Source organism: Chenopodium quinoa, unplaced genomic scaffold (assembly GCF_001683475.1).
Source record: "Chenopodium quinoa cultivar QQ74 unplaced genomic scaffold, ASM168347v1, whole genome shotgun sequence".
Lineage (NCBI taxonomy): Eukaryota > Viridiplantae > Streptophyta > Magnoliopsida > Caryophyllales > Amaranthaceae > Chenopodium > Chenopodium quinoa.
Window position 1 is genome coordinate 523,839 of NW_018744092.1, and position 27,832 is coordinate 551,670.

Below are 27,832 nucleotides of genomic sequence, written 5' to 3' on the forward strand. Positions count from 1 at the left end.
TTGGCCAAGTATGGAGGCATGGACAAAGACAAGAGGAGCAAAAGGGAAGAAGAGGAAGCAAGAAGAGGAAGTTCAAGAGGAGGTGTGGCCGAACCTCTAAGAGGTTCGGTCGAACCAAGGTGTGGTCAAACTTTTGAAAAGTTCGACCGAACCTCCAAGGCAGTTTCAACCAAGTTTTCAGCATGTTTACAGGAGGGGTCGAACCAGGAAAGTTCGACCAAACAAGGATCAGGGAGGTTCGACCGAACCTACCCTGAGTCCGACCGAACCTACCCTGAGTCCGACCGAACCTACCCAGAGTTTGGTCGGACCTTTTCCCGTTTCAGCTGACTTTTTGCGGAGCTTCCTAAGCAATTTTGTAAGGGGTATAAATAGTTTTTTTTGCTCATTAAAGAAAGAGGATTTTTTTCAGTTTAGAATAGTTTTTAGGTTAGTTTTAGGTTTTTAGAGAGAGAAACTCTCAAATTTTGGAGAGAGAAAGTGAGGAGCACAATGGTTTTCATGGATTTTGGATAATCAAAGGAGGAATTTGATGATTTGAAGATCTCCATTTTATATCAATGAGCATTTCTTACTCTCTTCTCTCTTTATGCTTTATTAATTGCTTTGTTAATCATGTTTGAGTAGATTTCCTTCTACTAGGTGTTGAGTGAAGCTTTGTTATGGTTAATTGAGTTATTTGAGATAAATTTGATGATAATTGTGTGATTAAATTGATTGAATTGATGATGGCATGTTGTTTGTTTTAGATTGGATTGATCTCCCAAGATAGCAAACTTAATTGCATGTTAATTCTAGTTTGACAAGGGATTGTGAATTAGAATTTATATATTTGATTGCATTTTGGGTAAATTTCTTCTATGCACCTAGTCAATGAGGGATCTAGGCTAGGAATTTGAGAGATTGCTCTTGATGGTAATTAATTCCCATTTTAATTCTTTCTTTGCATGATTGATTATCAAATCGATTCCCATTAACTTGTTAATTGTTCAAAGTGGATCTTTTCCCCTAGTAGACTTTATCATACCTTGTTCTTTATATGTGTTTTAGTGTAGTTGTAGTGTCCTTTATCCGTAAATCGACTTCGGCATAGCTTAGGCATTAGATTAAGAACAATCTAGCATTACCGTTCCTTGTGGTTCGACTCCGAACTTACCACTAGACTTGTTTAGGGGTTAGTTTAGGATTATAATAAATTTATTTGATTGAGTGTGGAATGTGCGACCGTTCTAGCGCCCATCAAAATGGCGCCGTTGCCGGGGAACGGTGTCAATGCTTGATTGTTTTTGATTGCTTGAGTCTAGGTCTTTGTGTATACTTTTCTTTTTATTTTTGCTTGTTTTTGTAAAAAAAATGGCAAGTAACTCGTTTCCTCAATATGACAATGAGCCTTTTTGTGAATATTTCAATAGACTTGAGGGATATTTGGATTTTGATTGTTGTAGTCTTTGGGAGGCTTGTGAGATTTGTTATTTTGGTTTGAATGAGCAAACTAGGGATGAAGTTGAATGCATGCATAATGGTGAATTTAGAGCATTATCAATTGATGATGCTTGGGATTTTTATGTTTGGTTTTCTTGGGATGTCTATAATAAGGGTAATCATGATTCTATTATTGATATGCAATGTGTTGATACTTCTAATATTAGCATGAATTCCCATGATTTGTTACATGATCCCTTAAGTGAACCTAAAACACATGATTTCAACTCTATTTCCTCTTTTGTTCATGATGATGAGGTACATGCTCAAGTTGATGCTAATGGTGTGTTTCAATATTCTTCATTATTTACCATGCCTTCTTGTGATGTGCTTCGTTCCCTTAATGATGAATCTCATGTGTTTGATTGTGCCCCCACTCCCCAATGTGATGTATATGCTCATGATCTTAATGTTGATTTTTCCAATCTTGGTTGTACTTCTTCTTCTCTTGTTGAGCCTCAACCTTCAACACCTTTTGAATCCCTTATTGCTACTTTTGAATCTCAAATTAGGTGCATTGAGCTTGATAATGAGCTTGGGCCTAGTAATGAAATGATTCTTAATTCTATGAGAGGTCAATTAGAGATAATGAAAAAGAATGAGGAGCGTCTTGAGGAGGGAAGGAGAAGAAAAGAAGAGTTAGAAAGCCAATTGTCACCCTTGATGCTTGTTTGTGAAAAATCCCAATTTAATGTGTGTGTTGAGGATGATGATGATGATTTTGAGCAACCAAGAGAGTGTGAGGATCCCATTGGTGAGCATATGAGTGATGGTGAAAGAGTTGAGAATGAAGAGAGTGTTGATTTTGAAAATCCTAACCCTTTTTCCCATCTTGATGAGTCTCAAGTGCATGATTGTGATCCTTTTATCCATGAGTATTTGGATTCATTTAAGGTTATGTCTAATGTGTTTATTGAGTGTCAAATGAAAACCCATAGCCTTTTGAGTGAGTTCATTAAGAATGCTTTATGGGAGAGAGATGATTTTGAAATGAATTTGCATCCATTCATGCATGGCTTTGAGATTTTAGGCTTTAAGGAAGTTGAGGGAGTTGTTGTTCATGATTGTAGTGAAGGGGATTATGTAGTTCCTCTTGGAAGTTGGATGTTTGAGGGAGATCATGATCATGAGTGTTCTTCTTTTGAGGATTCTATGATTGATTTTCATGCTCAAATTGGTGATTTGAGGAATGGTGGTGAAGAAGAGACCATTTGTAAGACCATTGCTCCTATCCCCTTCTCTCATGTCCCTTTTTCAAGGAATTTCAACCATATCCCCTACACTCCTATATCCCTTCCTTCCTTTGTTAATGAGCCTATTGGGGACCCCCTTGCCTGTGAAGATTTTTATGTCCCTCATTCGTCTTCAATTGAGGAAAAGGGTGATTTTGCCACCCAAAAAGATTTTTGTGAAGAGAGTTTGCCTTTCTATTCTTCTTCTTATTTTCTTGAATTTTCTTTTGATCCTTCTTCTTCTTGGAAACTCCCTCTTCACCTTCTTTTGCGTGCACTAATCTTGGTGCATGCCCTTCTTATATCATTTGCTTACTTGTTATCTTATGAGATGTGTAGTAGTGCATTTGACAAGCTCTTGCGATCGTTGCAATATTATTTACTAGAGCGGTCAAGCTTGGACCTTAAGCAAGCCTTTCTCGGGAAGTAACCCGTGTTTTATTGCTTTCATTTTCTTTTCTTTTTAGAATAGTTTTTGGCCTCATGGAAATGTTTGTGTGCTTGGTGCTAGGTACATAACTTAATATACTCTTATGCATTGGTTTGGATCAAGAATCAAGGAAGTTTGACTCCACTTTTGCTAGCACATGGAAAACAAGATTCAATTTTAGAGGTAGTCGGCTTCAAGAAGGTTTAATTGGGTCATTTGCGGGTACTATACCCACCTAATATCCGGTAATATCCTTCCTTGCTCTTCCTCTAATGATTTGTGACTTGTTAGACATATGTTGGTTGGTTGGATGACTTTCTTTCTTTTCTCCTCCCATGGATTCTTTGGTTTAAAGTTTGAGCATGTTGCCTCATTCAAGCTTGGGGGAGGGTATTCTATCATGTTTGGTGGAATTTTGATTCATATATGCCATGCACATTTGTATATGCATTTCCATTTTCTTTATTTTGAAAATTCCAAAAAGATTTTTGTTTCTATCAAGGCAAATTTGCAATGTATTTTCTTTTGTTCTTGCTTTGGACATAATACTTTTGGACTTGTATTCTTGAATGTCTTTCTTCCTAAATTTTAGAGGTGTGCACGGTTTGAGAATGTGTTAGGTTGACTCTAGGATATGGTATGCTAAGGTAGTTGGCTAAGAACTTTGGGACCATGAAGCTCTAGTTCACTTTCTTGTGGTAAGATGGAGTTGCTCTCTATAGTGGATATGAAATCAAGAGTTAGTTATTGCTATCCCTAGTGATGTATAATTGTTCTAGCCTTCATCATACTTTGTTGAGCGGCATATTTGGATCCTTGGCTATTGCATTCTCATATCTAGAACTTGACTTTTAGCTCCCAAGATCGCGACTGAGCCACTTTAGGGGATGACAAAGACATTTCTCTTTTTATAGGATTAATTTTCAATTTTGGATTTGGTTTGCAATTGCCCCTATTACTAGCCCATTTGAGCCATATACATTCTTTTCTCTAACCTTAATACAAGCCTTACAGCCTTAGTTTCACTTTAAATCCTACCTTTAGTTTGTGAAGCAATTTTGTTTTGGAGCTTGTTTTATTGTTTATGGTGCAAGTTTAGAATTATAAGTTCATTTGCAAAGCAAGTATGTGTTGTATATAATTTTTTGCATAAAACCAAATACATTTTGAGAAAAAGCCGTCAAAAGTTAAAAGAGGCAAGGACATTTAAAAAAAAAAAAAAAAAAAAAAAAAAAAAAAAAAAAAAAAGCTTGGAAAAAGGAATTACTGAAAAAAAAAAAAAAAAGTAAAGAAAAATGTAAAGCACAAAAAAAAAGGGTTTTGTTATTGTTGTTCTCCCTGTTTTTGTTATTTTGTGTTAAATAAGCTTGGGGGAAAGTTATTTAATAAGCATACTTGGCACTTTTGTTTTGGAATCGTTTGGATCTTGTGGAAGAAGTTCCACCCGTGCTTCACATAGGTTTACCACCAATTTCAAGAGTTCTCCACACCTTTACTCTCCTAGCTTATATGTTAATACCTTGAAAGTCCTTTTGATCCTAGAGGGTTAAGTCATTCAATGATGGCGGGAAATAGGAATCAAGCCTATAGAGCGAGTTTGCATAGCCAAGATGTCAGGTAACCTTCTCAATGTTTTTAATTTCTTATTTATTTTCCGGTTTCTTCGTGGAATCATGAGAAGCTAACTTGAAAGTGGATTTGAAACTAGTAGAGAGAACGTGGTTTGATTGGTTGAAACAAAAGGTGGAATGTGTTTCCTTTAGTTCTCTATGCTTAGCATATGTTATGTTTCAATCAACCTTGGACATCTTAGAACGTGCATACCTTTATTAATTTAGAAAGATTGACATTCATTAGTGTTTGTTCCTTCATAAAAGTCCACTCTAGAACGCTTGTAACTTTTCTCTTACTTCAATTTATTTTATCTATTTGTTTATTGCTTTGCCTTGATTTTTGTCAAGAGTTATGGGTTAAACTCTTAGGATACCCTTACGAGAGCTTACTCGTCCTCTAGAGCGATCTATGGGGTTTAAAGTTCTTGATGCATGCGCTAAATGCATTCGTGATTCCTATGAAAGTGAGTTAGTGTATATTCTTTCTCTTCTAGTTTTATTTTATTTTATTGTTTTTTTTTAAAAAAAAAAATATACATCGTTTTCCGTTGTGTTTGTTTTGTTTTGCTCGAGGATGAGCAAAAGTTAAGCTTGGGGGTGTTTGATGAGTGAAATTTATGTTACCCTTAGGGGTAGTGTATTGGTCTCTTTTCTCCTGTTTTTCTTAGGTTTTCTACCTCTTTTCTCCTCTTATGGCTTCCTTTTCTTTTATGGATGAAAAGTATGCTTATTTGCGCTTGTTTTGATAATCTTTATGCATAATTTTATCATCCCCATGCTCTCGTGATCTTTGCTATCTTTTGCAGGTTCCATGACGGTCCTAAGCACGGTAGGAGGCCCCTTGGCCAAGTATGGAGGCATGGACAAAGACAAGAGGAGCAAAAGGGAAGAAGAGGAAGCAAGAAGAGGAAGTTCAAGAGGAGGTGTGGCCGAACCTCTAAGAGGTTCGGTCGAACCAAGGTGTGGTCAAACTTTTGAAAAGTTCGACCGAACCTCCAAGGCAGTTTCAACCAAGTTTTCAGCATGTTTACAGGAGGGGTCGAACCAGGAAAGTTCGACCAAACAAGGATCAGGGAGGTTCGACCGAACCTACCCTGAGTTCGGCCGAACCTACCCTGAGTCCGACCGAACCTACCCAGAGTTTGGTCGGACCTTTTCCCGTTTCAGCTGACTTTTTGCGGAGCTTCCTAAGCAATTTTGTAAGGGGTATAAATAGTTTTTTTTGCTCATTAAAGAAAGAGGATTTTTTTCAGTTTAGAATAGTTTTTAGGTTAGTTTTAGGTTTTTAGAGAGAGAAACTCTCAAATTTTGGAGAGAGAAAGTGAGGAGCACAATGGTTTTCATGGATTTTGGATAATCAAAGGAGGAATTTGATGATTTGAAGATCTCCATTTTATATCAATGAGCATTTCTTACTCTCTTCTCTCTTTATGCTTTATTAATTGCTTTGTTAATCATGTTTGAGTAGATTTCCTTCTACTAGGTGTTGAGTGAAGCTTTGTTATGGTTAATTGAGTTATTTGAGATAAATTTGATGATAATTGTGTGATTAAATTGATTGAATTGATGATGGCATGTTGTTTGTTTTAGATTGGATTGATCTCCCAAGATAGCAAACTTAATTGCATGTTAATTCTAGTTTGACAAGGGATTGTGAATTAGAATTTATATATTTGATTGCATTTTGGGTAAATTTCTTCTATGCACCTAGTCAATGAGGGATCTAGGCTAGGAATTTGAGAGATTGCTCTTGATGGTAATTAATTCCCATTTTAATTCTTTCTTTGCATGATTGATTATCAAATCGATTCCCATTAACTTGTTAATTGTTCAAAGTGGATCTTTTCCCCTAGTAGACTTTATCATACCTTGTTCTTTATATGTGTTTTAGTGTAGTTGTAGTGTCCTTTATCCGTAAATCGACTTCGGCATAGCTTAGGCATTAGATTAAGAACAATCTAGCATTACCGTTCCTTGTGGTTCGACTCCGAACTTACCACTAGACTTGTTTAGGGGTTAGTTTAGGATTATAATAAATTTTGTTTGGCCGTGAGGAGGTTAGTCAATGACATAATTTCCCCGCGCTCACCAACCAATCATATTATTCAGCCAAGACAATTAATGATATCATATAAACAATTAATTAATCATATCATTCAAATAATTAACCATGTCATCTAACCAACTAATCATATCATCTAGAAAAAAAAACTTATTATAAGAGCCTTTTGAAATTAGTTATTGAACAATTAACTTTTTTGGTATTAAATACATTGAAATAGCTAATAATTATCAATTGTTTATCAAACACTTTTTACAAAATCATTTACAACTAGCTAGCTAAACCAACTACTTAAATCAGTTAATACAATTCAACCAGCTATATATCAATCAGCAGCTAATTACCAAATAGCTTAGGGCCATTATTTCTCTCTCCTACTAATAATCAAATACATTATATCCCTACCAACTATACTATTACTCCCTTCATATTTTATTACTTGCTCCACTATCCTTTTGCGGTTGTAATTTATTACTTGCTCTATTTTTTTTAATCTTTTAACAATATTTTACTATTTTCCTCCCCACTAGTGTTCCGACGGGCGACTGATCCCCTCATATCATATTTTAATATTTTTTTCTTTTTTATATTTTCTCTCCCTATTTATACTCACGTTTGCTTTTTCAAATTATTTTTTATTTTTCCATCAACTAATCCCAAGTCCATCATAAAAAATACCCCTTTCGTTTTGTAATAATCGCAATAGTAGTGAGGGAAAAGTTGAAGGAAAATTTTAGGGTGGGGGCCAAAGAAGGTTTTTTATTTTCGGCTTTTTCACCATATAACACTTAGTTTTTACTTAATTCACCATATACCATCAAAAACTTTCAAATTCACTATATACCATTCAGTTTTATGAAAATGTCACAACATACCCTTTCTGTTAACTCAGTTAGTCATTAACTTTAATTGTGTCACGTGACAGCTTGTAATTAGTTCTTATTAATATTATTTATTTAATTAATTAACTTTAGAAAAATTATAAATAAATAAATAAATAAATAAATAACACCACCAACTTAGCCACAGCCAGCCCAACCCTAAAACTCCGTGGGTGATATAATTTAAAACTCAGTAGCAACATACTCGGTAACGGCGTAACCTTATAAGTTATAACACTTACGACCGATGATATAATTTTCATACTTTCTCCGTTTTTTTTATTTGACTCGCTTTGACTTTTACACTATTCACCACCTCTCCGACCATCTTTTGTGAATAATACATAATTAAGGAAAAACATATTCATGTTGGATCTTTTTGAATTCGTCTCAATAAGTACTATCATAATATATAACTTTTATAAATTTTACTTTTGAAGATCAAAGTTCTTGATGGTTAAAGTTTTACATTGATAAGCGTGATAAAAGAAACAAGTGAAAGTAAAAAAGAAGTAAGTTTTAAAAATATTAACGGCAAACTTTCAAGTATGAAACCAAAAAAAAATGGGTGATTCACGAAGAAGTTAAAAATGGCAATCACCAAGGTCTGGGCGAAAGGCCCTATTTGTTTGGCTTGCAAATAGGAGGGCAATTTGGAGTTCGATGGAACCTTTTTTTTTTTTCTCTAAATTGTACGGTGGTACATTTTTGTGTACTATTATACATGCATAATGCACTATTAAAACATCAGTCTGAATAGTATTTTTTGTGTATTATATGCATATAGTGGTACTTTTTGCCATCATATTTTTCACGTTCAAGTTCCCATTATTTACCAAACTGCCATCCTATATGCAATGTGCCAATGTAAGTAAATAGGGCCCTATGCGCTAATAGTTAACCATCACCAAGTACCAAAATTCTGCGTTGTGCATACATTGCAGGCTTTCAGCAATGCACAGAAACGCTCTCAAATCTCATACCTTTTCTCACACTAGTTTCCAGTTCCACACTTCATCTTCCCCAATTCCCGTCGATTCAAACAACCAAATTCCGACGCTTCCATTATCGTCGCTTCAATGTCGAGCTATCCTACAGTCTCTTACCAACTCCAAATCCTTAAAAACAGGCAAAGCTCTTCATGCCCTTATGTTATCTTCTGGTATTCTTCATAAAATCACTAATTTAAGCACTAAACTTGCTGCATTTTATGCAAATTGTGGAAAAATGGCAGAAGCCCAGATAATTTTTGATCAAATTGAGTTTAAATCTTCGTTTTTATGGAATTATATGATTAGGGGTTATACTGGATGCGGGTTTTATCTTAAATCTGTGTTGTTTTATCGTAAAATGATTAATTTTGGTGTTCAACCTGATAATTTTACATACCCTTTTGTAATTAAGGCTTGTGGTGATTCTTTGCTTGTTGGGTTTGGGAAGATAATTCATGGTGAGGTTGTGATTAGTGGGTTTGAGTCGGATGTTTATGTGAGCAATTGTTTATTGGCAATGTACTCGAAATTCGGGGAAATGGGTAAGGCACGGTTAGTGTTCGATAGAATGTCTAAGAGAGATTTGGCCTCCTGGAATACTATGATCACTGGGTATGCAAAGAATGGTTACTCTAGAGAGGCCTTGTGTATTTTTGTTTTGTTGCTTAGATCTCGATTAGTTCCTGATTCGACTAGTTTGCTTGGTGTCCTTTCGGCTTGTTCTGATATGCAAATGGTTGAGAAGGGAAAGGAAGTACATGGCTATGTTTTACGGAATAGCTTTCTTAGTTCTAATAGGTTTTTGACCAATTCTCTTGTTGAGTTGTATTGTAAATGCAAGACAATGTTGTACGCAAGGCGGTTGTTCGCTGTCTCATCAAAGGATTCTGTTACTTGGAATACAATGATTTCAGGATATGTACAAATTGGCAAGGGTTTTGAAGGTTTAAAACTTTTCTGCCAGATGGTTTCTTATGGTGAACAACCGGACTTAGCTACGATCATTGCTCTGCTGAGGGCTTGTGAACAGGTCACTGCCATTGATTTTGGCATGTCTATTCACTCTTATCTTGTTCAGAAAGGGTTTGGTTGTAGCATTATGGCTGCAACTTCTCTTCTAGGTATGTATGCTCAATGTGGTAGGCTGTCTTGTTCACAACGTGTTTTTGATGAGATAGCTGAGAAATCTTTGGTTTCTTGGACTGCTATGATTTCAGCATATGGGCACCATGGGAAGGGAAGGGAAGCTATTTCAGTTTTTGACCAAATGGTAGGAAATGGCATTGTTCCTGACGAGGGTGCTTTTACTTGTACATTGACTGCGTGTAGCCACGCAGGACTTGTTGAGGATGGGAGAGAAATTTTTTATCAAATACAACAGAAGTATGGCATGAAGCCTGCACTAGCTCATTATGAATGCTTGGTTGATCTTCTTAGCAGAGCAGGACACTTAGAGGAAGCATATGAGATCATTAACAATATGGTAGTGGAACCGACAGATGATGTATGGGTTTCTCTTCTCTCTGGTTGTAGGCTTCATGGTAATGTTACTCTAGCTGAGGTGTCTGCTCAGAAAGTTACGGAACAAAATCCAAATAGAGTAAGTAGCTACATTTCTTTATCACATATATATGCAGATGAGAAACGGTGGGATGATGCAGAGAAGCTGCGATTTAAATTACAAAGTAAAGGACTGGCTATGCCTAGAGGTTCTAGCTTCATTGAGTAGTATGAAATGAAAGCGTAATAATTATTGCAGTTGGGACACTTGGGATACTCATTCAATTACCAGTGAATTTACGTGATACTTATGTCGTAGCAAGCAGCGATCTTCATTCTTCAATGATATTGTATGCCACTATGCCACCCATTTGAAGACTTGATTTTATGTACAATAAGTGACTGACTACAGCACGATCATATAGCAAAGGGAACTTATGAGAACTATCCGGAAAAAAGAACATGAACTTCTGTTTATTGTTTAATGAAGTGCTGCTGGGTGAACTGTTGAGGGGTTAAGAGCCATGGATATTACCAACACTTATACAATTAAACAGAAAACATTTTCTGAGACATCCTTCTCAGATTTTATTTCATTTTCGTAAGTATCCTTATGATGAAGGAGACTTCCTTATTGGAAAAAACAACAACAGCATCAACGGAGGAAACATCAACAACAATTAATAACAATTAACAACAAACAACGAGACACCCAGTGAGGATCCCCACAGATAGGTTCTGTGGCTTCCTTATTAGCCTACCTGGGTCTTATTAGCCTATCTTAACAGAAACATTATTTTCTTGCTTGACAATTGCATGTTTGCCAATTGCCTTGTGTTTAACTCTATTATAGAAGCTTCTCAAACTTTCATATCCGTTTCATTGTCAAAGGGAAATGGTTCCATTGGTTTAGTTGCTTCTAGAAGAACCTGCAGTGGAATCTTTGGCTTTGACTGCTCCAGCGGAGTGATGTGCCTTCCATAATTTTCAGGGTTTGGACAGTACTCCTGAACATAATTGTACGAATATTAAAAGAATGAAGACTTTTGTGCCTTTTCCATAGAAGCTCAATTACATTCATATATTTTGATGGTAAATCTGGTCACTTACTTGATCAGCATGCATTTTCCTTACAAATGTCTTGAATGTTCCAAAGTTACCCCCATCCAGTAGCTGATTGCACAAACGAAGATATGTCAAGCCATACATTTTCAGTTTTGGTGGACCATCTCTGTTCACCCCATTTGGCCTGGCATTCAGCAGCATCTGATCATAAGCATTGGGATCATATCTGGGAAGTGCATTTTCACCTGCAACCTCAATACTTTCTCTCCAGCTAGCACTTAAGACCTGCACATATAAATTGTGCACCATGTCAAAGGTATGGAAATTCGCATGGAATTATTTTAGTAGCATATCTTACTAATCTAATGATTGTTTTTGAAAAGAATATTGTTGGTGCTTATGTGCATTTTGATATCGTCATATTTGTTATGTAACAACAAAATGAAATTGGCAAGAGTTTTTGATGGTTTGAACTTGTATAGGTTTTAAACTTTTAATGAAAGATCTCTTATAAGTCAATAACTTGCAAGGTCTTATGACCAATTATCAAATGTAATATATCATGCTACACTGTTTCAGATGCTTTTGATCTGACATGGTAGAGAAAGATTTTGTTGTTAAGCTCCCATGCTCTCACCTGTTTCACAAGCTCTTGTGGAGCACTTTTAGCATAACCAGGCTGTTCATAGTCCTTCATCTCCAAACATGTAAAGTCTAAAACCCCATAGTGACGAGAAAGCATCCTTGCTATTGGACGATACCCGTCTCGGTCTTTCAAGTTGTAATATCCTGCAGTAACCTCAGCAGCATGACTGTCATCGTTGTACCACCAATGTATTCCAGAAACCTGGTTGTCAATTGAAAACAAATAAAATTAGTCACCTTGTGGATAATACTTTCTCTAGCAGTTGATGCTCCTATGACTATATTTACTTACCTTTGCTGCTACTTTGACTTTGCAGCCACAAAATGCTGTATTTGCTTCTTCCAGGATCTGATCACCATGGATCAATAACTTGTTTGAATACCAAGTCAAGAAGAATTTTCCACTTTCAGTAAGGTATGTCCCATTGTTTCTGAAAAATTCTGTGGCTTCTGGTCTGTCATTATATTGCCCTGCATTTGCTGGTAATTCCCACTCAGGATGGCCAGCCTCAGTTGCTGCTTTTTTAAAATCCTCTTTCAAATATTTGTCATAGCACTGCAAAATAGAAAATCGAAACTCAGCTATTTTCTAAATACAAGGTATTTTTATCAGTTTAATCACACATAAGTAGGCATATCGGATTAGCTGGCAGAGCCAATTTCGTTTAAACCTGAAATTCCCCTATTCCTGGGTAGCTCCATCCTTGATTTTGTGGATAAGAAGGATAACGTAGTTCACCAGCTGGGCCAAGGCCTACTTCAATGTCAACTATCACACCAGCATCTAGAAAATCTGACATACTCTGTCTGAAGCTCTTCATGTAATCACTATAGATCTGTGAAGTTATAACAAGAAATTAGTGCCATTTCTCTCTCCTTTTTCAGGCATGTGCGTTATTGTTTATGTGAAGGACAAACTATTGAATTTAGGGAAACCTAGGCAATTAAAACTCCATCTAATACATTCGTGTATAACTTATTTGGTAAAACTGCAGGCTTTAATTGGGATATTTGGAGAATAGTTACCTGAACGGGAGTTCGTCCTCCAATGATAGCTTCATTATCAACACCAATAGTCAGATACTCTTTGTTTCTGGTACCCCTTTTATTAGTATAGAAAATATCAGGGTTAGTATCTCCAACTTGAAGTACCCATTGAGGAAGTGGAACATTCACAGCATCTCCTACATTCCCTCCACATTGATGAAATGACATTATGGCTTGTACTTTCAGGCCACAATCCTTTATGACCTGAAATAAGCTTCTGTAAGCATTCCAATTGTATTGCTTAGGTCCTTTAGCTTCTATTATTCCCCACCAGACGTCAACCATGACTCCATCAACTTCTGCTTCCTTCAGTTTGTATAGCTGTCTCTTGATGTCATCCTGGTTCTCAAAGTTGTTGTCATCTGTAACCACTCCCAACTGTTTCCATCAAACAAATAAAGAACTTGTCATTCTGTGACTTTGTTATTCGAGTAAATTAAGCTGATGCTTGTGTTAATCAGGGCTTACCGGTAGCATTGCATAGACGGGCACATAGTTCAGAAGAATCTTTGCCATATCTCTGACTCTAGCTGGGACCTGCATTATCTTATTGAACTGTCATTGGGAATCAAGAGGAAGATTGGCAATTTTAATGGGAATAGGCAAATAGAAGATTCTTTGAGTGCACTGATATGGGACTGATCATAATAGATGTACATTTAATTAATCTCAAATAGCTAAACAACCAACCACATGTTTCTCTAGCTGAGATCCACATTGTTAGTTGCAATATGATGCATTCTCATAACTACACATAGAGTTCTTGACATTATTGACAACTTATCATGGAGGCCCAATTTTAGAACTTTTTCTACGGTCACTTACAAACTTGAACTATTCTAAATAGGTGGATTTCAAGTTCAAATTTTCAATCCTATTTTTTAAAAAAAGAGTTTCGCGTTTTCAATCGTCAATGATGATTACATATTTAGAAGAAATAAATAAAATACTAAATAATTAAGAAAGAAAGAAAGAAAGAAAGAAAGAAAGAAAGAAAGAAAGAAAGAAAGAAAGAAAGAAAGGAAGGAAATAGAAACCTAACTAGCATCAAGATAGCTATAAAATGTCTTATATCTGATGATATGAAACATGATAATAACTTGTAAATTTCAAAGAGGATGGATAAATAATCTCTTACAATGCACACTAATCAAAGTGATTGATTGATCCTTGTTTCTGAAATCAGGTTCTCTTGAACAATTGGAATGCTAGAACAGACAGTACAGTTTCTTTCTCTCTTAAACAAAATGATCCTTGTGTTTGGCTGTGATTTTTTCTTGCACTTCGATTGATGCTATTTAAACTAATTCTCTCTGAATCTGTTACATATATAGCCAACTAAATATGTCACGATTGAAAATCAAGACTTTACTGACTTTTGCCTTTTGATTCTAAATGATGGCCACCCCTAAGTTCTGTGATTATCAACTGCTTTTTATGAAATCAAAATCAACTGTGGAGCTTGAACATTACATAACAATGAACGGTCTATTTTAGTATATCAAGACCAACTGCGGAGCTTGAACCTTACATAACGATGAACTGTCTATATTATGATGTCTGGATTAACTGTGGAGCTTGAACCTTACATAACAATAAGCTGTCTAATTATCCTATGACGTTTTCAGAGATCCTTCCAAAGGCTGTTAGTAATTCAGTTCTGCATGGGAATGCACAATCTTCTTCTGCAGCATATTGCAGAGATAATCTTACATCTTCATGAATTGATATTGAAGATAGTATGAAACGTTGAAAATAATGGACACTAGGGAAGTAGGGGAATGCCTTGGTGCATCAACTTCACGGAGAAAGATTTGCTTAACAGGTAATATAAAGCTGACCAACAATTTGCTAAACCCTGTAGGCCTGTGCTACCTTCTTTTCTGGATTACTCGTCTATGCTTATGATTTAAACTCGAAAATGTCTTGGTCCTTATTTTCTATGTTAAATAACGAATTCAATTTACGTTTGCATTCCTTCATTAAGCTTAAAGAACTTGGGTTTTTCTCTTATATTGTGAATGCAGAATCACTGCTGGATTGTAGAATGCCAATTGCAAGACAGATTATGTATCAGTTTTTCCAATGTAATTGCAAGATTAAATCTAAGGTTCAATTTGTATTCAATTACCCGAATGCTACTCTTTCTAATCCTTTTGCAAAAATGACAGTTTCACTATCTTTGTACTTCATATTATGTAATAAGAAGTATATACTAATCATTTATGGACCTTAAAACAAAAATTATCATCAGTGTTCTACAGTGTACCCATGCTAATACACAGGAAGTGTCGAGTTTAGAAAGAAATACAATACGGAGTACTAGAAAAAAGAAGTGGAACATAAGGGAAGTTATTGTATGGTGTCATTTTGTCTATTTATTTATGATTCTTCTTCTCTCACCGCCCCCCCCCCCCCCCCATCCCCTCGAAACAGTGTCTGATATTGGTTTCAGGATCTAACGTCAGTTTCAGTCCTGCCGCAAACTGATTTCAGTTGCAAACAGATTCGTTTTGCGTCTGCACTCTTTGTTTTTTATTCTGTTGACTTAACAGAAACTGTTGTGAAGTTAAGACTATCGTCAGAAGTGGTTTTTCAAGATAAAGTGGTAGGCTTGCCTCCTCATTTTCAGCTTTTCAAGCTTCAGAAACAGTTACTGCTGCTTCACCTTGCTGTAATTTGCGCACCTAGTTAATGCTGAACTAATTTTTAAAAATGTTACGTGTAACATTTTCTACTACAATAGAAGCCACAGCCACAGGTTACCAATCTTACCATCATGTACTGCTTCCATATGTTCATACTCATGTATAATACGGAGTATATGTTTCAAATGTATTGTGGCTATTGTTATTATTTTCAATCTCGGCCGTTCATTTTTAAAAACCAATCTTGTACATCCATCCAAGTGACTTTAAAAGTTATTTAAATATTATAAAATAAATAAAAAAAAAAAACTGTTTTCTAGTTATTTTAAAATAAAATAAAATAAAGGAAAGTAATGCAAAAGAATGTGGGTTTCTCTCCGATCTTCCATATCTATGAAGACATTAAGGATAATAGCTTGCTTTTCAATTTCTGTATTTTCTCTCATGTTAAAAGGGCTTGTAACACAGTTGCGCATTGTATAGGTAGATGCCTAGATGGGATATGAATAATTATGATGAGTATGTTTGTATTGGGTCTATTCCCCAAAGAGATTTCTGTATTTGGTGATTGGCCATGGGAGTTTTGATGATTGGTAATTTCATATTTACCAAAGCTCAAAATCGTCGTTAAAATTTTCCAACGGATTCAAAAGTAGAATCATCCGTCCTATTTTAGAGAATCGATTGAAGACCTAATAACATAGCCATATGGACTCATGATATAAGCATATATCTAAAATCCTCTAGGAAAGATCTTTCTATTTTCCCTACCCTTCAAGAAAGAATTCTCCCACCAAACAAACATAAGATTTTTCTCCCTGGCTAATATGGAGTATATAGGAGATAATAAAATTTTATGATGTAAAACTGTAAGTGAAGTTATTCAACGCACTCAATAACATCCAATTATATTGACAATTGCCGATGGATTTAAAAAGATAATGACATTTCTCTCTAAATTTTAAGATCATTATATGTACATTTAGGAGTAGTAATCTGGTTCTTAATTGTTACACGAAACTGAACATTAATTTTTTATTTTTTTTTTTGAAGGACAACTGAACATTAATTTAAGTACCTACCAATTAGAGGCTTTTAATATGTTTCTTTAGTACTACTACTTGTTCCAAACACCTTAGGTTAGCCTTATAATAAATTCTACCTTAGAATCGCTATGACTTTATAATTGAAGTTTACCAAATTAATCAAGTGTATAATGATTAGCAACTAATAGAGTTGATCAATTGATTAATACTTGATTAGTGACGTTTGCTAGACATATGACCTCTTTTGTTAATACGAACAAATGATGATATAATAAGAAACATAAGTAGTGGACATCAATCAACTTTTTTTGTTATTTTGATTTAATAAGTCCAAATGTTTAATACATAAACTCATTAATTCTTTCTTTCTTTCTTTTTTTTTTTTTTTTTTTTTTTAGGGCAACCTCATTGGTTCTTCAAGAACTAATAATGAAAAAATAATCATTGGTTTTTCTTCATTATAATTCATTTCAATTTTCATGTTTCCTTGTAATCTCATAAGAGTTGTTCTATTAGCCTAATTAATCACCTAAATAAAATACGGAGTAATTATTTAAGTTATAATTGATTGGAAATTTTGACTTTTACTACCACAAAAACACATGGTTTTCAATTTTGCTACCCCTCAATTTTATTTTATTTTATTTTACTACCACTTAAAATCACATTTGTTAAAATTTACTACGAATTGACGGAATCTGTTACTATTGTCGTTTGTGGGCCCACTTCAACCTTGCCTCTTTCTCCTCCTTCCCCAGCCACCAATCCCTTCCCCTCCCACTCCCCCTCCACCCCCAAGCCACCTGGCCCGCATCTCCCCTTCCAATCACCAACCCAGCCATCCCCCTTGGTGGATCCACCCCTTCCCCTCCCCTTTCCCCGTCGCGCCACCCACCCTAGCCCAAACCCCTAACCCGTGAAACCCCACCCCCTTCCTCCACCACCCCGAAACCCCACCCCCCTTCTCTCTAGTTTGAGGGGCTGGTGGTTTGGTTTCTGGTACGGTGGTTCTGGGTTGGGATCATGGGTGGTTCTGGGTTGGGTATTGTGGGTGGTTCTGGGTTGGGTATCGTGGGAGACTGTGAGTGGGGGATTTCGTGGCTGGTTTTGGGTTGGGTTTCGTGGGTGGGTTTGGATTTTCGATTTGGGTTCAGCGATGGTCGATTTGGGTTTAGGGGTTGTTGGCGATGGTGAGCTTTCGGTGATGGTGAGCTTCGATTTAGGGGTTGTCGGCGATGGTGGGTTTGGGTATGTGAGGGTGTCGGGCTTGGTTTAGGGGATGTCAGTGATGGGTGATGGTGGCTGGTCTGGGTTTAGGAGGGAGTCGGTGGTAGTGGTGGGCTGGTGAGTTGGCTAGTCTGACGCATTTTCTGGTGGTGGGGTTGAGGGGGGTGGTTGTGAGGGTCGTTGGCGCCAGCCAAAGCTTTGGGCGTCGGTCGCCGGCAGGGGGAGGGGTGAGGCTAGTTGACGAGGGGGTGGTGGGCTGCTTAGGTGGAGAAAAGGGAGGGGGGAGGGTGGCTGGGTTTTTTTTTTTTAAACATTTTAATTTTTTAATTTTTTTTAATAAACTTAGGGGGGGTGGTGGGCTGCTTAGGTGGAGAAAAGGGAGGGGGAAGGGTGGCTAATTTTTTTTTTAACATTATAATTTTTTTTTTTTTTAATAAATTTAACGGAATCCTAACAGATTCCGTTAAATGGTAGTGAAATTTAACAACTGTGATTTTAGGTGATAGTAAAATAAAATAAAAAAATTAAAGGGGTAGCAAAAGTGAGATGCATGTGTTTTGGTGGTAGTAAAAGTGAAATTATCTTAATTGATTTGATGATCTCAATGAGTTACTATGTGCATATATCTGGTAACTTGCAGCATGCAGTTTAATTATCAAACCCCTTCCCTAAGTATCTAATCTAAACTCGAATATTGATTCATCAGAATAGTGAATCCAATATCAACGCTAAAAAAATTATTATTTACAATTCAATCCACTTTGTTTAAATTGACTATCATTATTTATTATTTTTTTTATTAAATTGACTATCATGATTAATATATCTTATTATTATGAAATTGTGTATTATACGGAGCACAAACTAGTGTAATATATTTATTAGCTTCTCAAAAACTTTTCATAATAACTTTCAATCTATTGATTTTTGGGGTTCCAACAAATCCTCTTTATAGGGAAAATATTAGTCTATTAAATATGTACTTAGTATTAGTCTATTAAATATGTGAACGTGGTTGATTCATTCTGATCTAATAGGGAAAATATGATCGAGATACGTATAGTACATGAAAAAATCAGGCTTATTCATATCTCTATTTATATCTTTGTATATTCAACACTAAATTGAAAATATTATATTATATCTAATGGATACACAATATTTTGATTAAAATCGTCATGAAATTATTAATAATCAATTAATGTAAATGTTTTCATTGTTATGCATTAATCTAATTATAGTTTAAATATTGTGAGATTTAGTAGATGAACTTTATAAATCGTTTAATTGCACAGGTAGTATACTAGTCAGATACTATTCCAAAAATTTTCCAACTAAAGTCACACACATGCACGATTGTGCGCACTCTTAGTTAGGGAATATCAATGGGCGAGGCGGGGCGGGGCGGATGTTGGCCTTCCTATCCCCATCCCCACCTAAAATTTTCATCTACATCTCTACAGCGGGTCCAAAATTATATGCTATAATTACACGCTTTTTTGTTTTTAATATAAGTGTATTACAAAGTATTATACTATGTATTTATAATTTTATTTTACATAATTTTCTTATAAAATAGTATAATAATGTATAATTTTGTTTTTAAAAACATAAAGACGTAGGAATGGGGCGGGTACAAAGTGGGGTGGGGTGGGTATGAAGCGGGGCGGGTACAACCTAAAATCCACCCCCACCCCATCACCCATGACGGATTTGATTTTATCCTCATCCCCTCCCCATCACCAGCAAAACTAAAACTCATCTCCGCTCCATTGAGACAGGGATACGACGGATCTCTTATTTGACCTGCTCCATTAACATCCTTACTCTTAGTTTGGTAGACATATATAATTTCTCTTCAAATATAAATTCTCATAGAAATTTGTCAAACAAACAACCACAAAAATTTTCGGATCTTCATATGCAGTTATGCAATGTGGGCCTATGTGGCACCAGGCCATCAGGACAGTAAGGCCAGCAATTTAGCAAAAAGAATTTTACGTAGTATTTGTTTGTAATTGATGGGCCCATACACAGTAATCAGAAACTTGCTTTTCATATTGACTCAGAAATCAAAATATCGCTGAATGAAAGCCCACTATATATCATGAGCCCAAACATAAGATTATACATTATCGACCTTTTATTACTTACTACGGAGTAGTTTATAGTCCCATGTAATGCACGGAGTTACAAAAATTTGTATTTCAACAATTTTTTTAATAATTTTTTCCTCTTTATAAAAAGTATAACAAAGGTTAAACTTTTTTTTTTTTTAAAAAAATACTCCATACAAATTTATATAAAAAATTATGCACATCTTTTTAATAAAAATACTTTGCTTAAAATAAGTAGTTGCAAAAATGTTTTATATAATTTAGGAGGGAAGTAATATATTACAGTAGTAAATATAGTGAATTAAAAATTTCCTAAGATAATTAAGGCAAAAAAGTAAATACAAAATTGGCGGAAAATTATTTAACTAGATTTTGACAAGTGTCATCTCAACATTATACATAATGGCTTAATATATATATATATATATGTATATATATGTATGTATGTATGTATGTATGTATGTATGTATGTATGTATGTATGTATATATGTATATATGTATGTATGTATGTATGTATGTATGTATATTTTTAATATATAAACATTACTATCGAATCTTACAGTAATAGGCAATATTATAACAATAGTGTTAGGTTAGCATTTTTAATGTACAATAACACTTAAAAGTCTGTCAAATTTAAACAATTTGTCATCTATAATAGTTACAATTTATAAATATTGTTCTACAATTTATAAAGAAATCTTGTCCTCAACAAAACAATATATATATGCATATAAGGGATACAAATTTATTTTTCTAATTCATTGTTATGCAATATACATAAAATAGAAGAAACATGCTTACCAAAAAAGAATTTGTAGCCCAGTTTGAACTTCACTCACTATTAGTCATTTGGTCCACAATGACCTTTCTGCAAATCAAACATAGCAATTCTTTTAAATGCGGAAATCAAATTTTGATCATACATAAGCGAAACTTTAAATATAGTGAAATGGAAATAAAAAGGAATTTACTATTTTCAGTGGTGGGTTTATGAACAATTAACTTCGTTTTGAGATAAAACACTAAATTTGTTTTAATAATTTTTTTTGATGAAAAAAATTACTTTCTGAATAGGCATGATTAGGGGATTGGGATGGAAAAGATGTATGTTTTTTTTTTTTTAACAAAAAATATTTTCTTGAAAGGCATGATCACTACAAAATAAAAAATAGATATTTAGCAACAGATCAAATCCATTGCTAGATTATACTTTTCTGTCGCTAAATATAGGTAGCGACAGATTTTGAAACGGAATTACTCCGTTGGCAAAACAATTGTCACTAAATAAGACTAGCGACGTTGTATTTGTTTTCCATTGCTGAACTTAGCAACAGATTCTTTTTCTGTTGCTAGTTTTAGCAACAGATTTTTATTTCCGTCGCTGGTTTTAGCAACGGATTATTTTTATATGTCGTTGGTACTAGCAATGGGAAAAAAATCCGTTTCTAAATTTGGCAATTGAAAAAAAAATCCGTTGCTCATATCAGCAACGGAAAAAAAAATCCGTCTCTAAATTTAGCAGCGGGAATAAAAAAGATGTCTATATTATTTTGTGTCTAAAAGTAGATGCTATTCGGTTCGAACTCACTCGGGTTAACCCGACTCGGCTTTGCATGTAAGACTCCTTTAATCCCCAATCTCAAGAATCACAATAGGAGGGAGTCAAACCCGTGACCTCAAAGTCACATAGTGAAACTCATATCAACAATACCAAATATTATTTGTTTACTTCTACGCACATAATTGATAATAAGTGAAAGAAATATTAAAGACGGAATTTAAAATTCGTCTCTAGTTTAGGAACGGATTTTAGTTTATATAATTCGTCTCTAAAGTAATATTTTACATAATTCGTTTCGAAAATAATTTAGAGACGAAATTAAAAATCTGTCGCTCATATCAGCAACGGAAAAAAAAAATGTGTCTCTAATTTAGCAACGGAAAAAAAAAATCTGTTTCTAATTTAGCAACGGGAAAAAAATCTGCTTATAATATAGAGATGGATTTTTAAATTTCGTCTCAAATTTAGAAACGGATTTTTTTAATTCCGTTTCTAAATTAATTTAGAAATGGATTTTTTAATTCCGGCTCTAATTTAGAAACAGATTGAATTCTGTCGCTAGAATTCCGTTTCTTTATGGATATTTTTTGTAGTGGATTAGGAGATTGGGATGGAAGAGATGTATGTTTTTTTTTTTTTTTTTTGGTAATTATAACAAATTAATTTAAAACAGGAAAAACAGAAAGAGGACAAGTGTCCTTCCAACTTCCTGTTTTAAAATAATAGTATTGATTTAGGAGTCTATTTTCCTATCTATCTACACATAATACTAAAAGCGAATCTAGGAGGACACTTGGAAACACACTATTATAAATATCCTTCCAAAATTACTTTCTTTAAAAAAAATCATTGTTATTATATAAAAATAAAGTTTGTATCTAAATTATAACTTTTACTTTATACAAAACTTCTTTATTTATCAACTTGCACATTATAACTATTACATACAAGTATTTAAATAATTTATCGCCTATGATTTTATCGTTTTAATATATTTCATGCATTTTAATACCCGGTGAATTAGTTCATTATATCTATATTGTTTAAATAATTATATTTTCATTATAATTTATCTGTGCATTGCAAGGGGTTTAACCTAGTTTTTTAACTACATACAAAGCTTCCAAATTCTCAAGTCTATTTACATGCTTCCAAATTCACTAATTTGAGCATAACAATTATCTATTTACATGCTTGTGATTCCAACTAAGTGGATTGAGGCTTGGATATTGAATATAATTTTAGTCGGATTTCGTAGTCAAACCACATTAATCATGCAGGGATGGCTGACTCTGTATATGTTAGGTTTCTGTAGTTTGCTTGTTCAAGGCAAATCAATTAAAAGATTATGAGTTCTAGCTTCCAGTGTGCATGTTGTGCTACTTATTGAAAAGTAGGTAGTCAGTTAGTTACTCTGCCTACTTTAGCACGATAAGTAACTGTTTTTAACTTCCGAATATTATTTTCTTTAAAAAGGTTATAATATTATGTATTTTCAATAAAATATGCGGTTCTTTCCCTACCGAACATGCTTTGTTCTGGCGGTACATATCAACAAGCTGACTGTGTCGTGCTTCTTTTGCAAAAGGTTTTTTTTTTATTTTTGCTTTTAATTTTTTACAATTTTATAATTTGCTTGTTTAATATTTGACTTTTATTTGGTTTTAGGTCATTTAAAGACAGTACGACTATTAAATCCCACATTAAAGCAAAGCATCATGCAAAGAAGTCTAATTGGTTGTACTTGAACTTGGTTCTTGGTAAGTAAATGCCTAAGATGATTATTGACACTAATTGTGATGTGTGAATCAGTAACAACCAGTCAACCACATAAAATTATGTGGTAGGAATTCTTTTTCTATATATTTCCTCGGTTAAAGAAATTCAAAAAATGTGTGTGAATAGTGGAAAAGTGTAAATAATGCATTTTAAATAACGGATGAAATAGTTAACAAATTACATGAAATTTTATAATTATAAAAACAAATGATTTATTCAACAAAAGTATTATCATTTTGCCCTGGACCACCAAAATATTAGAAACGACTTGGGCCAAAAATCGGAAAATTTCTACCAAATGTTAGATGAAAACTACATAACCTCAGGTAGTAATAGATTTTGTTACAGTTGATAATCTCGTATAAGTCCACCGTTAAAGATGGGTTGATCTTTTTTTTTATTCTTCTGGTCATTGAGTTGTGTTAAGAACACCAAGATAACAAGATAGGTGTTTTTGGGAGGTTTTTTTATTGGGGGAATACAAAGTATTATGGAGGCAATATTGAGTTTTTTGGGTACTTTGTTCAACCCTATAATATTGTTAGTAAAGTACTATGTATAACACTTGGTTTCATTTATATTGCCACTGTTATTTAAAAGTTGCGTTCACACAAAGTAGTTCAAGTCTTCTCTTTACGTGGTGTATCAATTTTTTTATATATTTTTTTCTCCTGATTAAAAAGGTCAATTTCTTGCTGCATGGGCGCAGCTGGGCTTAATGGATCAAGTAACTTCACGACAACTTCTGGTATGAAAACGTGTAATTCTGCTCACCCAGTTAGTTCCTCATTTAAGTTCAGTACTCTATACCTTAAGCAACCAGATTTTCAGATGATTTACTTTCTTTAAATTTCCCCAGGTTATGAAAGTGGTTCATCAGCAAAGTAACCATACAACTGGTTGGTGGAAAATACAGTCTCACGGCTCCATTTTTTCCTATTTATTGTACATCTATTAGATTTTACCTAGTTTTCCTTTGGCTTGACTTTTGGGTGAGCCTCTTTTGTGGTCCCACTGTAATTAACACAAACACTCCAGATAACTGCATTACCAAAATGTATCTACGGATTTTACAAGAACTTGTCTCCAATAAAATCGTGTTTTGAACTCCAGAAAGTCTTTATGTTTAGTTTCATTAACTTTATCATGTTCTTCATCTATCTTTATGCAACATAGGAATGAATCATACAAGTAAATTCATTTAACCAAACAAAGGTTAGAGTGAGAGGAAACAACATTTGGAGCGTGAATGAATTTTTTCCATACATGTAAAGATAGCTGCTACATTATCGATTGGGACTTACTTCATACAAATCGCCTGATATACAGCTTCTTATGATGTTTATTGTGAGTCTATACTCTATTTTGAGGTAATCGGCCAAGGTTAGTTTCGAAGTATATTGTAAGACTATGAAATCTTTTCGGCTTTCCTTTTATTAAATTGTATATTTATAATGTTTACATAATTCCTAGAATAGTCTAGAGAAAAGCAGTATCTACATTAATTACATAGAAAGGTCTAGATTATAAACATAAGTGCAAACTACACAAGTATAAGTTACAAAATACTAGAGAGATCTAGAATGATCATGAGAATATTAACATATTCTCTATCATATACTATACAGAAGTCCAGTAGGGTTCTATTGAAAAACAAATTGGAAGCCCACTAGGCTAATATACCAGTCACCTACTGAACATTCCTCCAATGTAGAAAGCAATTATTATTATTCACACGAGAGAAATTTGCAACAAAAATAAGTGTGGAGATGATTTAAACAGCAAAGCAGAGGAGAGTGGTAAAAGAACAAAGTTCTGGCAAACAATACTCACACGACAATGTGATTTTCAATCGAGTAGGAGATGATATTTTCAACCCTTTAAGAACTGGCATCCATTTCCTTCTTTCAATGACTCAGCTTCCCGAACAATATGCATAAGCTGTAGAATCCGAAAACGTAAAAGCATATAATAGACCCTTCCTTAGAAAAGCATTCGTTAATTATTGACTGCCTGGAACATTATCAAATGTTTATTAGTTCAAAATGCTTCGTGCATCAATCTGAAACTCAGAAGAGAACTCTTCAATCTGAACCTCAGAAAACAACCAATTTGAAATTTAATGCAGATTAAGTGAAACGTCAGATGCAGGATCGTTGCATTCCGCTAATCAGTTCAATGAAAATTTAGAGAAGCAATAAACATACAAAAAAAAAGAAGAGTACTGCATGTATTCAGATAGGAAAAAGGATCAGAGAGCAAGGCGTGGAAGCGACATATGCCACCTTGTCTGTGTATAATTAAGATAATTTTAACATAGATAATAGTCCCTTTGTTGGAAAAGTTGGAATCAAAAGGCAATTGAAAATTGGAAATACACATTAGGCAGTATTGTAGGAATTATGATCCTCGTATAGCCTCCAAAGGTCCCTGAGATTCTATCTGAATTCTTGGGTGCAGCTACAATGTATTATACTTTGAAATGAAATGACTGTACCTCTGAAGAGTAGCCAGTCCAGCTGCAACTAATTCCTTGCCATTTAATCTTGTACCAGTTAAAGCCAAGAACTCCCCTGCAAAGATGTGATTAGAATGTTAAGTGCATGCCTCAAAACAGGTAAGAGGAATGTACATCCTAGAACTAGAACTATGCAATATGTGATCAAAATTTTGCCACTAAGTGCCGTGAACAAAATCCTTTTCAACTTCAGCCATAGAAATAAGTCACTTGAAGTTTAAGAAAGTAAGATGTCAGCACTTACGAATAATATGTGAAGTACATATACCTAGAAAAAATTATTTATAGTTTATGGACAATAAAAGATTGTATTATGGTAAAAAAAAAAAACACCTGTTTATTCTGTATTCATGATAACTATGATAGTGTCCACTAGATATCATCAAAATAAGTTTTTTTTACCAAAAATTACAAGTTCATGTACATTTAAAGGGCTCTATAAGTCCCTAGGACCCTACATCTTACTTTCACACTATCCAGTTTTTATTTCTTGCTTACTTTCCCACATACAGTTGATTGCCTCGGATCTCCACTGAAACTTCCAATGCTAGAACAAGTTTATTTTTACATAACTACGCTTACCCAAGTGACTAGGCAATCGAGAATGTATGTATGAGAAGCCACAGTCAGTGCGAATTGAAACCCAATAGCAGCTTCAATTCAGGAATCAGGAGTGGCAAAAACCTATATGAAGAAAAGATAATAATCTAAGGTGAATAATGTGGTAATATACACAAGAAAGAACTGTTTTCAAGTATAAGAAACTAACTGTTACGACAAAGAATTTCATTGGAACCATCAATGATAATACCATTAAAAAGAGCAACCTGAAAATGATATTGACTTATTATCCACAGTTTGCAAAAAGAAAACTCAAGATGCATCTCACTTATTTAGCTACTAAATGAAGCACCCGTGCATATTCTTTGATGCACAACCTAAGTGTTCTTGTAGGTGTGGATGTGATAGCACAGCCAAATAGTTAATACATCCTGTAAACCACTTCGAGGCAGGAGTCCTCTGCCTAAAGCAAATCACAGATGATGTCATTAACAAATATATCTGGGTTGAATACATATCTAAAAATAGATAAGATCCAAGTTATTACTTGATTTCTTTCCCTTGTAGAAAATCCATAAATCTCTTCCAGCTGAAAATGCACGGTCTACTCCCTATGCAAGACAGAATGGCAGTAGCACACAGTCAATAATAGAAATGACTAATGATCATAATTTTGTAACGAGAGCTACAATTATATTTAAACTTCAAGAATATTTATCCACAAAAAATAGTTTAGTACTTTAGTACTCTGTAAGTGCAGTATAAAATAGTTTATGGAGAAAATAAGGAGTCTAACGCCTGAAAATTAGAGTCAATGCCGGAAAAAAAGGTGAAGGTTTGATTATACATAAAAAAGTGACCGTGGTTGTTTTTTAACAAAAATTCTTGTAAAAGTTTATTTTTGACAAATTTTCCTAACATCTTTTGAAATATGTGTACGTAGTTTGAGTCATGTGGCTATATAGAATTGCATATCAATTAACATAGATAAAGGCTATTAATTAGCTTGATTGGTAAAGCACTATGCTACCGTGCGTAAGGTGTGGGTTCAACTCCTATTATACATAGCCTATAATGATTGATGTCTTTTGGTCATTGTTTATTTTGTTGCAACTAGACCGTGGATGTCTTTACATATTGATAATTTCATTTTATTTTTTATCAAGAAATTGAGCAGTACAAGAGCATCCACAATGGATAACTACATACCTTGTAAATACGGGGAGTATTGTTTTATTGAGGTTATAGAATTATTAATGCAGAATATTATTTTTGGGTTGTAAGTTAATTATATTTGGAAACTAGCAGGTTTGCCCTATAAGTGTCGAGATATTTTATGAATCAAGTACGTCATGTTATATAATTTGGGAACCTTTGCCATTATTGAGATATTGATTATGAGTCTGTAAATGATTATTTGAT

General features: G+C 34.4%; 2 protein-coding genes and 1 long non-coding RNA gene across 4 annotated transcripts; 2 read left to right on the plus strand and 1 right to left on the minus strand.

The window, feature by feature from the left end:
- Positions 1–8,654: 8,654 nt before the first annotated feature.
- On the plus strand, positions 8,655–10,421 carry LOC110691685 (pentatricopeptide repeat-containing protein DOT4, chloroplastic-like). The gene has a single exon (XM_021868623.1). It carries the CDS (start codon positions 8,655–8,657, stop codon positions 10,419–10,421), a length of 1,767 nt encoding a protein of 588 aa, XP_021724315.1.
- A 323-nt stretch (positions 10,422–10,744) lies between these two features.
- On the minus strand, positions 10,745–14,546 carry LOC110691737 (beta-amylase-like). 2 transcript variants are annotated; one of them, XM_021868670.1, is made up of 8 exons: positions 14,088–14,546; positions 13,418–13,495; positions 12,929–13,327; positions 12,574–12,738; positions 12,195–12,458; positions 11,895–12,104; positions 11,303–11,542; positions 10,745–11,199 (listed from the first exon to the last, which is right to left on the minus strand). In XM_021868670.1, exons 2-8 carry the CDS (start codon positions 13,490–13,492, stop codon positions 11,053–11,055), a joined length of 1,500 nt encoding a protein of 499 aa, XP_021724362.1. In that variant the 5' UTR covers positions 13,493–13,495; positions 14,088–14,546; the 3' UTR covers positions 10,745–11,052. The 2 variants fall into 2 exon arrangements, with proteins under 2 accessions (XP_021724362.1, XP_021724363.1); XM_021868671.1 differs by having other exon boundaries at positions 13,418–13,486; positions 14,088–14,544.
- LOC110691738 lies at positions 11,488–15,281 on the plus strand. The gene is made up of 4 exons (XR_002505338.1): positions 11,488–11,573; positions 12,220–12,317; positions 14,578–14,774; positions 14,977–15,281. It is a non-coding gene; the product is annotated as an uncharacterized LOC110691738 (long non-coding RNA).
- The last annotated feature ends 12,551 nt before the right edge of the window (positions 15,282–27,832 follow it).